The sequence below is a fragment of the Quercus lobata genome, chromosome 2 (assembly GCF_001633185.2).
Source record: "Quercus lobata isolate SW786 chromosome 2, ValleyOak3.0 Primary Assembly, whole genome shotgun sequence".
Taxonomy (NCBI): domain Eukaryota; kingdom Viridiplantae; phylum Streptophyta; class Magnoliopsida; order Fagales; family Fagaceae; genus Quercus; species Quercus lobata.
The window spans coordinates 51,821,607-51,834,884 of record NC_044905.1 but is presented as its reverse complement, the minus strand read 5'-3'; the positions used below and the strand labels follow the sequence as shown (position 1 = coordinate 51,834,884).

Below are 13,278 nucleotides of genomic sequence, written 5' to 3'. Positions count from 1 at the left end.
TTGAGAGTGTATCTTTCATTTCTTGCCAATTAGTGATGAGAGGTTGATGTTGTCGCCTAAAGGTAACTTCAAGGTCCTCACAGAAAAGGTTGGCTCTACCTACTAGTTTCATTTTTGCATACCTAACTTCTTACCTTCAGCCCAATTATGCCAATCAAAAAACTGCTCCATTTGGCACAACCAATCAGTGAAAGCCCATGGATTAGGACTCTACCATCAAAGGTGGGTGCTTCTATTGTCACTTTTGACATCTTATCTTCAGTTTCCCAACATCCCTATGGTCATTATGATTATGATAACCTCGCCTACGGGGTGGTGTACCCTCTTGGTCAGTTTCATTCTCATTCCTTTGGATGGAAGCTTCTACTGATTATACTCTAGTGGATAGGTCTAGGAGAACTTTCATTAAATCCCCTAAGGTTGGTTTTGTTGGTTCCATGATGGGTTTGGACTCGAAACTAGACTCAAAACTAAATTGGGATTTGGAAGTAGATTGTGATGTGGAATTTGACACTATGCGACCACTACATAAATTCATGCAAAGGGTATTCTACATGTGAATGCAAGTGAGGCCAGTAAACAAATCCCTAGCAATTTCATGTCCAGTATAAAACAAAAGCTAACCAAATAGAATAGGAAAATTAGTCATTGGCTAAATTGCAATCAAGTAGTACTAATGCTCAAAGTGTTGACAAAGAACCTAACACTGAACAAGACTAACTCCACAACTAATAATAAGGTTTAGCTACTTTGAAGGATTTAAAACACTTCTTTTTTTCTTTTCTTTTTTGGGAATGGGTAACAAGAAATTTATGGCAACAAACAATAATTTATCAAAGCCAGCAGTTTAGAATGTCAAACAAAAAAGGTCAAGTTCAAGTATTGTTTGTGAAAGGCATGTTAACCAAGCATGTAGAGAATATATTGACAAAATTTTGAACCAGCAAATTAAATCTAAAAAGAGAAAGAAAATTCAAACTTGTGTTGTGTGGGTCCACTGGACAGGCTGGCTACCACGTATGAATTAACGGCAGGAAAAATCCTTTTCTTTTCTCTCTGTGTACTCCCAAACAGAAACTTCAAAGCACTAGAAGGAGTAGTGTGGAGCAGTAGGATCTGCAGCGAAGCTTGGTCTGGTGTTGGTGGCGCACAAGGTGACAGCTTCCGGCGGTGTAACAATGACAAGGATCGGGCTCGTGGGTTGACAGAGATGATCTGGTAGTAAGCAGATGGTAGTCTGAAGGTTGGATCATCGTTGTCATGGCGCTGGACGACAAAACTGGAAGTCGCTGGTGTGATGGAGAACGCTGCTGGTGATGGAGGCTAACGACGGCACTGATTTCTTGTGGACCTGATCTGCCTGTGTGGGTTGTGGTTGGCTATTGTGTTGGTACTGTGGTCTGATGGGATGAGAAACACAGAAGGAAGTTTTTTTTTTTCTTTTTTTTCTTTTTTTGAATGAATTGATTTAGCTCTGATACCAATTTGATGCAGGACAAAAATAAAGGAACAAGAAAATTAAATGATAAACCTAAGAATTAGCACTTAGGTCGCTTGGAATCAGCACCAGGCTAAACCCTTAGGAATCAACACCTAAGGACCCTTAGGAATCAACACCTAAGCTATGTTGCATGGACACCAACACGGGTACAAGTACGGAGGTATGGCAATTTTTGAAAAACAAGGGTATGACACGACTGGGGTATGGCAATTAATTAATTAATTAATATTTAAATTTAGGTATATTTTTTAATATTTTTAGACATAAAATATGTTTATGTCTAGGATTTAAATGAAGCAAGAACAACAAAGAAGTAAACTAACACCCAAAGTAGTACAATAACACCCATAAAATGTTGTTTAAAGTACAAACCAAAAGTTTAAATAGACCACATTCAAGGTCAAACTAAAAACATAAAAGAAGTAAACAATATAAGGTAGGGGAAAAAAAAAAAAAAAAAACAACCACAAGTATTAGGCAAATAAAAGTTAAAACCAAAAAAAAAAAAAATAATAAGCCTATACCATATAAGAACACATATTAGGCACTAGGCAAATAACTTGTAAGCGTAAAACCAAAGCAAACCAGGGAAAAAAAAAAAAAAAAAAGGTCACGAAAAGAGAGAGAAAGCGATACCTGAAGATGGAGAGAAACAGCGGAGGGAGAGAGAGGCTTGATGGTTGCCGATCTACGGTGGTCTCAGATCACCGAAGATGAGAGATAGAGAGAGCTGAGAAGGACTGAACGAGTGTATTGTGAGTGTGAGGCGTTGGTGTGAGTGTGAGATTGTGAGAACCCAGATAGCAGAAAATTTTAGCCTTTTTGGGCTTTAGTCAAACAAGATCAACGGTAAGTGTGTCTCTAGATGTCGAAATCCTGACTTTTCCTTTTTTTTTTTTTTTTTTTGATTTACCGTGTCCTTCAAGTCAACACCATGTTGGAGCCGTGTTTGAATTTCAAAAAAAATAAAATAAAAGACAAGCGCTGGGTACAGGTTTTGGGCGTGTCTTACCAGTACACATGTCCGACACATGTCGGACATGGGTACTAGGCCAAAATTGGCATGTCAGTGCAACATAGCACCTAAGGCGTTAGGAGTCAGCATCTAACAACTGGAAAAATATCCAATCTGAATTTTCATTAATCACATCTATTCCAAAATACAAATAAATGAGTCTCTTATATAGAGCTAGAGATAAAGATAACAACATACCAAAACTAATCCTAACCGAACTCAAATACTAATACTTATCTAATCTCAAAAATAAACAAAGGAATCCCAAACAAAACCAACTACATAAGAAATCCAATCTAATTAGGTGTGCTGTCCTCATCTCTCTCTCTCTCTCTCTCTCTCTCTCTCTCAAATATATACACACACTAACAGCTATCATTACTTGGGAGAATGCAGCTGTTTCAGTTAAATTGATCAATACAGATGTGTTGTCCATAGGAGTGGACATGTCCAAAGATCACATCATATATTGGTTATACTACATAAGCAGCCTTTAGCTGGTCTCAATTAATTCTGCTGCATCTAAAGAAACCAAAAAAAAAAAGGGAGAAGAAGAAGAATTCCATGATACGGGTTGGTTGCCGACTATCATCCAGAAAGAATTCAATGAGGGTCATTATCATTCTGTAAGCTCAAGCAAAATTATGTTCATTAGTATATTCCAGCATAAACATACCCTGAGGGATGCTGGTCATCTCCCAAACCTTTTTCAACAATAGCCATTGCCCCAAGGTCTGAAAGTCTTTTGTCAAGCTTCTTAGAAACAAACTGCAGCAATTAAGATACAAGATAAATTCCTCTACTAAATTTTTATTTAAATAACATTTATAACCACACAACAGAGACATAATTTGCAGAACAAAATTTAGGAAATTTTAGCACTAGACGTAAAATCAAACAGCTAAACAAGTTAATTACATTGATCTAACGAAGATAATAAAAGACATTTTTTATATGAATAGTAAAATATATATTGCTGTTATATGAACAAACCATTAAGCTTGCAAACCATGGATATATATAAATAAATCTTTCTATCAAGATGGTAAAAAAAGATAAAGGCTCAAATAGAAAGCCCTTCATGTGGCATGCTTGGATATGAAATTTCTAATTTTTGATGCTCATAGATTTCAGATGGAAAAATCAAAACCTTCCATTTAGTAGTTGGCTCTCAACATCAATGTATGAGCTCTCAATTGGAGTGAAGGAAATGGAAAAAAGCAAAAACAAAGAGAAAGAGGTTATAAAGTAAATACACATATATACATATATAGGTCTATTAATACACTGCAGAAGAGGGGAGATTAAAAAAACTTCACAATTTTTATAGCATGGTGATTGATAACATAAATTGCATAACAAACCCACAGATGTCAACCTTTATCTATTTTCTAAATAATAAATAAAACTCTAGAAATTATTACATTATATTTCTGATAACCAGAATCACCCAAACCAAACACAGCATAGCGAACACCTTCCAGCCAATGCTTACTTAAATTTCTTTGCAGAAGAAACTTCCAAAAGACCTACATAAAAATGAAGGGAGATCAGAAGAAAAGGAAAAGGAGAGGGGTTGGCCCAAATATAGAGGTTTTGGCCTCTCCCAAAGCAGAAACAATAATATTCATAGTAACTCCATACCAACCTTCATGGAATCTGGTGTATCTCCCTGGCCTGTTGTAGAAACAACAAAAATTATAGTGTCTTCATGAGGTAAGGAACTCTGAGACAATAAACAAGTAACATGCTAATAAGAAATGCATTCAAGACATCATAGAAGTACCATGATGATTATATTAACAGAAGGCACGGGTTTTCATTACTTAGTAGTAGAAAATTATACAGATCACTTGTAACAGTCAGCACTAAGAATTCAGGAAAGACAGAAAAAAACCCTGAGAAATCTCCTTTGGAACTCCACCAAAAATGTCAAAACATCATGCACAAGGTGAAATACTGCAAATCCTTACTCAATACTCCACGAGATGACTACCTTATAACCCTCACTACAATGCATGTCATCTCCATCCACTTACTCTCTCTAAGGCCAACCAAGAGGGCTACAATCTCAGCTCAATCTGAACAGAAGAGGAGATCTAGGTTTGTGATTATACTTTGAAGCAATATGCAAACAAGGATTGACTATTAGACTCCTTTACTAACAAGTTGAACAACCAGATGTCAATGCATAATATAAAACTGTATGAGGCTTCTCCATTAAGGTAAGATCCTTAACGTTGGGTCCTCAATGATCTCATGGTTTTCATATTTGGCTGGAAATGATTTCTAGCCTTTCTAGACTTCAATATTCAGACAACAGGGAGTCGATCCCTGAGCTATAGAGAGTCTTTAATTCTATAGGATTTCTGTTAACATTTCATTCCCCTTAATGAGGATTATTCTTTGGATGTAATTCGTGCTTTTTTGCGGTTTGACAATGGAAGAATCATTTTTTTTAAGTAACAAAATTTTATTAGAAGAAAAAAACAATTTCCAGTACACCAAGAGTGTGCTTAAAGAGCAACAGCATCAAGAAAAGGTACAACTATCAATCAAATCTAACAAAGTAGAATAAGAATGGCTGGCTAAAGCAGCCGTCCAATCAAACAAAACACGTAAAGAATCATACTCAACTTCGTTGCAATCCTCTCAAAGCCTTCAAATACTGTAGGATTACACTCCCTATAGAGAATCCACATAAGGAACAAAGGTGCTGCAATCCAGACAACACTGTCTAGCATATCTCCCCTTCCAGCACGTCACCAAACACGGTAAACACCAAAGGACTCTGTGCAGCATAACCCACTGCACCCCGAATAAACAAAACAGAAGGGACCAGAACTCACTAGCGCACTCACAATATGGCAATAGATGATCAACCATCACCCCAGCCTTCTTTTCTTTTCTTTTTTTTTGATAGGTAATCAAAGATTTATTGCATAAAAAGGACATCATGTTCACAATGGTGAACACTCTGAACTTAAAACGGATACAAGTAACTAAAGAAGAGATACAAACAGAAAGGAGAAATCAAAAATAGAAATACATTGTGTAAAACCCCAAATTCTACTCCACTAAAATAAAGTCCCAACTCTTTCTTTAAAAAATAAAAATAAATAAAGTCTCAACTAGTTTAGGCTTCAAAAGATCTATAGATCTCACAATATCTTCAAAAGTACAATTAATATGTCCCCACCAAATAACCATATAACACAAGCTGGAATCATATTCCAAATATTAGAGGAATGCTTCCTCAGCCAATTCCACCAACCAAAAAGAAGGGAGGCTATTGCCTTTGACATCACCCATTGGATCCCAAATATCAAAAAAACTTCACCCCACAAAACATAAACAAACTTACAATAGAGTAGAAAATGATCCACAGTTTTCCCATCACACCGGCACATGCAACACCAATTAACCAGAGGTAGACGTCTTTGAACAAGATTATCAATAGTAAGAATACTACTCTTAGCTGTTTTCCATAAAAAGAAAGACACCCTTTTAGGTTCCTTTATACTCCAAATGCATTTCCATGGGAAAGAGATAGAAGGAGAACCATCCGGAACAGCTAAAAAAGTTATAATAAGAGCAAACATAAAAAATTCCATAACGATTCAACTTCCAAGTCAATGTATCATCTCCCTCACCCCTTGGCATATTGGAGTAAAGATGCTCAAGCAGAGAACGTACTCCCTCTACCTCCCTGTCATGAAAAGCTCAATGGAATTGTAAATTCCAGCTTGATTACGCCCTTCTAAAGTAGAAACAACCAAATCAAAAATCCAAGTTTCTTTAGACACAGAACAAGCAAAAATATCTGGATAGGGATCCTTTAGAGGGATAGGCCCATTCCAGGGGTTGTTCCAAAAACGAACACGATGGCCTTCCCCCACAACATACTCAAACAGTCTAAAGAAACTCTCAGCTCCTGCTCTAATATTCTTCCACATTCCACAACCATTAGTCCCTCGAACATCCCTAGAATACCAGCCCCCACTACCCACTCCGTATTTGGTTGCTATAACCTGACACCATAACTTGTGAACTTCTTTCCCAAAGCGCCATAACCACTTACCAAGCAAGGCTTTGTTAAGCAACCCCACCCTCCGTATCCCCAAGCCACCTACCTCCATCGGTAAACAAACTTTATCCCATGCGACTAAAGAATATTTAAAGACTTCATCAGTAGTCCCCCAAAGTATGCTACCTAAAGAGGAACTTTATCCTTCCAAATACTCTTCCAAGGAAAATAATGTCCTTCCGCAGTATAAAATCTCTATAAAAGGAATTAACCTCAAATAACCCACTCTTTCACATCAGTTCTCATACATTTCTAAATATCTGACAAAATGACATTCTAACATTCCACCATGCTACTTAGATAATGTACATTACAGCTGGTAGTCTGTAGAAGCCTCCTGCTGTGATCAAATCAAGCCTGCTTCATTTAGTAAAAGCTGAAATTTCCTTTTAGCACAAATGTTTCCACTATCCCACCCCAAGACACTATAATCCAACCTAGGTTGCTTAATGTGCAGGTCACGCTTTCAGACTCAAACTCAATACGCTGTAATGTGGGGTTGATTCTGATGCCAAAACCCATATCCCCAAGCCACATAAGCAGCTTCCCCTTCCTCCTTTTACTATTTGAGAATTGAGTTCATAATCGCCAAACACGACACAGATATTATCTCATTCTGTGTGTGTATGTGTATGTGCGTGTGTGTGTCTATATATAGGATTCAGTTCAAAAATTACATCAGCCTTAACTCGTTCACAATTTTTTTTCCCGATAATCAACTCATTTACAATGCTACTCCATTTAATAGCTTCTCATAGGACAATCAATCACTTGATAAACCCACCATTAGATTAAACAGCCTCCACATCTCCATTATGCTTGCTAAAAATATATAAAGATAATCACAGATTAAAAACTACCTCATCTAAAAAAATATTCAAAACTATGCTCTTTTGTATTTTAAAAATATACTAAACAAATGAGTTTTGAATTGGACAGTCAATGACATCTACAGCACACTTACAGAGGAATAAATCCAGCATTGGACTTGGCCAAAATATTAATTTAATTGAAAATTATAGTAGCGTTACATTAGAAAGTGTTACACCAAGTAAAAAAAACTTGAACCAAGTGAACCGATTGGCATAGACATAGTAACAGGCCCAAGCCTAAAACTCAAATTCAATCAATTAAAACAAAACAAAACAAAAAAAACAAAAAAAAACAAGATTCTGAGTCTAAAACTGTCTGTTTCTTTCTAATTTTTAACATTCAATAGCCAGACTTAGCTTTGTAAAAAACAAAATTAAAAGAATGAAAAGTAGAGAAAGGAAGGAAGACATACAACGTCGTATTCGTCGATGGAAAGGAGCATAACTGGGCAACCTCGGCGCTCGGCTTCTCGAGCCACACGCTCAGCGGCATCCAACGCATTACCGGTTTGTGTAGCGTATAGTATCACTAGTTTCGGTCGTCTGTCTTCCATGCTCCTCTCTCTTTGAGAGTTTCTGAACAAAACCACACGAAAAGGTGTGTGGTTTCGTCCTTTTACTTTGTAATTTTTAAGAGTTGGGCTTAGGCTTAGGCCCAGAGCCCACTTTCTTTTCTTTTTCTTTTTCTTTTACACAGAGCCCACTTTCTTGGATTGAGTTTTTTACGAGCTATCTGGGGCACAAGGTTTTGTTTATTTTCTTTATTTGTTTGTGTTTAAGGCCCATTACACAAGTATGATCTCAACAAGTTGCCAAAAAAATGCATACACGTAGCTTATCTCAAGAGAAAGCTACTTGTAATTAGTAGGTACCCTACTTGGTGTTTTTTTTTTTTTTTTTTTTTTGGAGAATCAAGACCGTGAGTATTATTAAATCAAAAATTTGTCACAGTTTATAAAAGGAGTGATGTCTTCATGCACCTCCTCCAACCAAAACAGAGATTTTAAGAGCATTCAAAGCAGTAGAGTTAAAATTTTAGTTTTTTAGCTCCACCAAAAGTTATTTTATCTATTTTAGCTACACACAAGCTGCAGCAGTGGATCTATTTCAACCTAGACCAAACAAAATCACCAATCATAGACAATATAAAAAATCACCAAGCACAACGTCGGTGAGCAAGCACTCCGATCAGCGGTGTGGGTCTGAGGCGGATGGCAATGGGTCTGAAGCTGAAAGAGTTAATCGGCAGTTGGTCTGAGCTATCGGCAGCTTGGGACGGCGTTGAAACAGACGTTGATGATCAGTGGCGACGATCGGTGGCGACGAGCGGGTGGCGACAATCAGTGGCAATGATCGGGTCTGAGCTAAGCGACGGCTTGGGAGGCGGATGGTGGATGGTGGATGGCGGTGACGTTGACGATGACGATGGTCAAGCCAGCGGCAGTCAAAGTGAGCTTGAGACTTGAGCTTCAATGAATGGAGAGATTTGAGCTTCAGTGAATGGAGAGACTTGAATGAATGGGGAGAGAATGACTGAGACCAGAGTGAATGAGAGAATGAATAAAAAAAAGAAGCAAGTTGTACCGGTGAATTAAAAAAAAAAAAAAAATTTAGCTTCAAGCTATAGTGCACATCTAGAGATAGATGTGCACTGTAGCAAATCAGCTAAAAAATTTAGCTATTGCTCCACTGCTGCATGGGTTTTTTTTGTGATTTGACACATCTAAAATAGCAATATAGCTATTTAGCTCTACTACTACAAGTGCTCTAACAAACCTTTTACTTTTTTTGGTAAATGATGAGCTATGGAATTACTAGATTGTTTTGCACGAGAGAAATAAATAAAGCCAAAATCAAGCATAGCTAACCGCGAATCTTCAATTATGTGACCGTAACCTACCATACAACAGCCTTTGGAATTGATGAAATCAATGACCATAGCCGAATCCCCTTCAACTTTAGTTTCAATAATACTGAGTTCTCGAGCAAAAATTACAGCCCTTCTGCAAGCCAAAGCTTCCATGTCCACCACCGAGTAAGGGAGTGAGATCTTCTCTGACATTGCACCAATGACCTCCCCCTGGTTGTTACGGACAACTACACTCAGACAAACAACAAAGATGTCCTTGAACAAAGCTCCATCAAAGTTGATTTTGAAAGGGGCATGAAAGGTGGGAATCCAAGTTGCTCTGTGAGTGGGCCTAAGGAGAGGGGGAGGTAGAGGATAATCATGTACCTTATGGAATTCTGGTAGGCGGTCTACTACTGAAGAGAAAATCTGTGAGCTTGGTAGGGAAGGTTGTTGAAGTTAGAGAGCATTCCTTCTGTACCACAAGCTCCAGGTCACCATAGCAAAAATCTTAGCATCTAGTGAATCTAGGAGACTAAGAATGCCAGCAAAAAGATCAGCAAAATTTACAAACCTCTCTGATAAAAAAGGTCTAAATCACTGCCCTTCCCACCACACCTCCTTGACTGAAATACATCCCTGAAGAGCATGGACTGCATCCTCTTGATCTTCCTTGCACATCTCACACATAGAATTTTGGGTAACATGCCACTTCAAGAGATATAATTTAGTGGGCAAAGAATTGCAGTTAACCCTCCAAATAAGATGCTTCACTTTACTATGGACATTTAGACTCTAGATTGACTTCCAAAAACCACTATGAGCAGATGGACTTGAAGAATTAGCTTGTGCTTGGCAATCAGATTCGGAAAGGAGTTTATAGGTGCTCTTAGTTGAGTAAACACCTTGAGAGGTACCATGTGAAATGACGAAGTCATCCGGTTTACAAATACTAAAAGGAATGCTAAGAATGGCTTGAGCTTCATGAGGCAAAATTTCCAAATTGACCCGGTCAAACAGCCAACTTGATTCCTCCTTATTTATTAAAGCACAAACCCGTGTGTTACCTGGGAAGTTCGAGAGTGAGGATCAGGTAACCATTTATCCCCTTTGATCAACACATTAGTTCCATTTCCTATGCGCCAAGTAGAGCCCAAAGCTATCATTGTCCTTGCTTCAAAAATGCTTTGCAAGCATAAAAGCCTCCGAACTGAACTTCATCATCCATGACTAAACAGTGGGGGAAGTATCTTGCTTTAAAAACTTTGTAAAAAAGAGAGTTTGGATTGGTGAGAAGCCTCCAAACTTGTTTACCAAGGAGAGCATCATTAAAACATTCTAAATCCTTGAAACCTATTCCCCCCTAATTCTTGGTAAGCATAGCTTCTTCCAACTTATCCAATGAATTTTCTTGTGTTCACCCCGATATCCCTACCAAAATTTTCTAATCAGTGTTTCAATCTCATTACAAAGACCCTTCAGCAATTTGAAGTAGTTCATGGTGCACGTTGGCGTTGCCTAAACCACAACCTTTATCAAGACTTCACGTCCTGCCTAAGAGAGAAGCTTCTCCTTCCAACATTGAAGCTTATGCCAAATTCTCTCTTTGATGTATATGAAGCTTTATTTCTTGCCTCTCCCTACCAGCGAAGGAAGACCTAAGTATTTTTCGTATTGGGCTATAGTTGGAACTCCAAGAGGTGCTTCATTCTGTCTTTCATCTGGGTGGGAACAAGTATTGGCACTGAAAAAAAGATGAGTTTTGTCCATACTTATTTTTTGTCCCAGTACCTTTTCATAAGTAGCAAGAATCTCCAAAATTTTTAGACATGCATTCTCTGTTGCTTTGCAAAAAATGAGACTATCATCGTCAAAAAAAAAAAAATTGTGTGAGACCTTCGGCCCTTGTTGACAAATAAATACTCCCTGGACAACTCTATTACTTTCTGCTTTTTGGAGAAGAGAGTGTAGACCTTCTACACATAATAGAAAGAGGAAAGGTGAAAGTGGATCTCCTTGACGAAGTCCTCTAGTAGGGTGAATTTGCCCACATGGCTCACCATTAACCAAGACAGAGTAGGACACCGAACGGACGTAGGCACTGATCAGAGTTATCCATTTTCCATCGAAACCCATTCTTTCCACCAGCTTTTCAAGGAAGATCCATTTTACCCTGTCGTCGGCCTTGCTCATATCTAACTTAAGAGCTATAAACCCTATTTTCCCCTTATGCTTATTCTTCAAATAATGGAGGGTTTCAACAATAACTAAGATGTTGTCTGAGATGAGTTTGTTTGACATGAAAGCACTCTGAGTTTTCGAGACCAACTAAGGGAGAATTTTTTTTCAGGCAGTTTACAATGACCTTGAAGATTATCTTATACAGAACATTACAGAGACTGATGGACCCAAAATCCTTAGCTCTTTCTGGGGACTTAACTTTTGGAATTAGTGAAATGAAAGTATGATTAATGGAAGCAAGTAAAGAGCCAGAATTTAAAACTAAAAGGGAAGCATCTATAACATCTTGACCAACAATGTTCTAGTAATTTTTATAAAATATAGGAGGCTTACCGTCAGGCCCAAGCGCTGTGAGAGGTTTCATTTGTTTGAGAACACATTTTACCTCCAAAGCAGTGAAATCTCTAGTCAAGCTTACATTCATCTAAGGAGTATTTCTTGCTTCCACACCATTAAGAATGGGGTCAAAACTTGTAGGATTGGAGGAGATGAACATGTTATGGAAGTAGTCAACTAGTGCTTCCCTGATTTGAGCTTTATCTTCCACCATTGAGTCATCATCCAGATGTAGCTTAGAAAAAAAATTGTGTTTATTTCTTTGGCTCGCTCGACTATGAAAATAGCTTTTATTTTGGTCCTTTAGGACCCGTTTGGTACATGTGTTTAAACACATGTTTTCAATTTTTAAATAACATTACACATATTTTCACACGCTTTTTCACCCACGCGTATTTCCAAAAAAAAAAACAAACAACATTACCAAACGGCCCCCTAATTTCAGCCATTCTACATGTCCCCTTTGCTGCCATAGGCACTCCTCTTTAGCCATTAAATCACTAACATCGTCTCTTAAGGTGCGAACCTAAGTGTGATTTCTACTTGTCATAGACATGGCCTCTACTTGTTGAAGTAGTTTCTTTGTTTTGCCAATGCACTCCAAATATTCCCAAAAGAATGTTTGCTCCAAATTTGTAATTTTTTCCACAAGAATCAACCTTACAAATTAGCAAAATCCATCTAGTTGGTTAAGGACTGAGCATCCCAGGCTCGTTGAACCACACCTTTGCATCGATTATCCTTCATCCAAATTGCCTTAAATCGGAAAAGTCTCCACTTTTTGTAGAACCTGATGTTTTCGTCATCTAAGCAAACCTAAAGTGGAGAATGATCAAACAAAGAGCCATCAATATGGTGGACTTGAATAGTAGGGAATTTCATAGACCAACCTAAGGCTGCCACTACCCTATCCAAGTGGCACCAAATTACTTCGCCTTCAAACTGATTATTACACCAAGTAAATGGGGAACCAACATACCCTAAATCTCTGAAACTGCAAGAATCTAGTGCATCTCGAAAATTTGTCATCTATCTTTCTCTTCGACGTGCTTTTCCCAACTTCTCTTCACTATGAACAATCTCATTAAAATCGCCCACATAAATCCATGGCAAATCCATCTTGAGACAGAGATGCTTGAGGGTCGCCTAATAGTGTTCCAGTTGGAGGTTTTCGAAGCTCTGTTGAACCTCGTAAACCTCTAGGCGTCATCCACCCCTAGGTTAACCACAACATCAATATGGTTAGGGGAGAAATTCATAACATCAAGGACAATATCATTCTACCAGAAAAGAGCTAAACCTCCTCTAGTGTTGACCCTCAGAACAATAAACAAGTTATCTCACTTCAAATCACAACGAAGGCACTCCAAAAATTTC

At 38.0% G+C, this 13,278-nt stretch overlaps 1 protein-coding gene across 9 annotated transcripts in view; it reads right to left on the bottom strand.

Annotated features, from left to right (window-relative positions):
• Positions 1 to 8,065, bottom strand: part of LOC115975811 (NADPH-dependent diflavin oxidoreductase 1) — a 30,323-nt gene extending 22,258 nt beyond the window's left edge. Inside the window, exons 1-5 of one of the 9 annotated variants that reach the window (XM_031096810.1) lie at positions 7,889 to 7,976; positions 4,165 to 4,193; positions 4,012 to 4,045; positions 3,193 to 3,284; positions 2,138 to 2,241 (exon numbers count right to left, since the gene is read on the bottom strand). Coding sequence is in view for 6 of the 9 variants with exons in the window: in XM_031096803.1 (XP_030952663.1) it covers positions 3,193 to 3,284; positions 3,941 to 4,045; positions 4,165 to 4,242; positions 7,889 to 8,029 (416 nt within the window). In the remaining 3 variants the exon portion in view is untranslated. Of the gene's footprint in view, positions 1 to 979; positions 1,464 to 2,137; positions 3,285 to 3,940; positions 4,046 to 4,164; positions 4,243 to 7,888 lie in introns of those variants that run through there. The other 8 variants (XM_031096806.1, XM_031096807.1, XM_031096803.1 and 5 more) reach the window with 8 other exon arrangements.
• Positions 8,066 to 13,278: the final 5,213 nt, after the last annotated feature.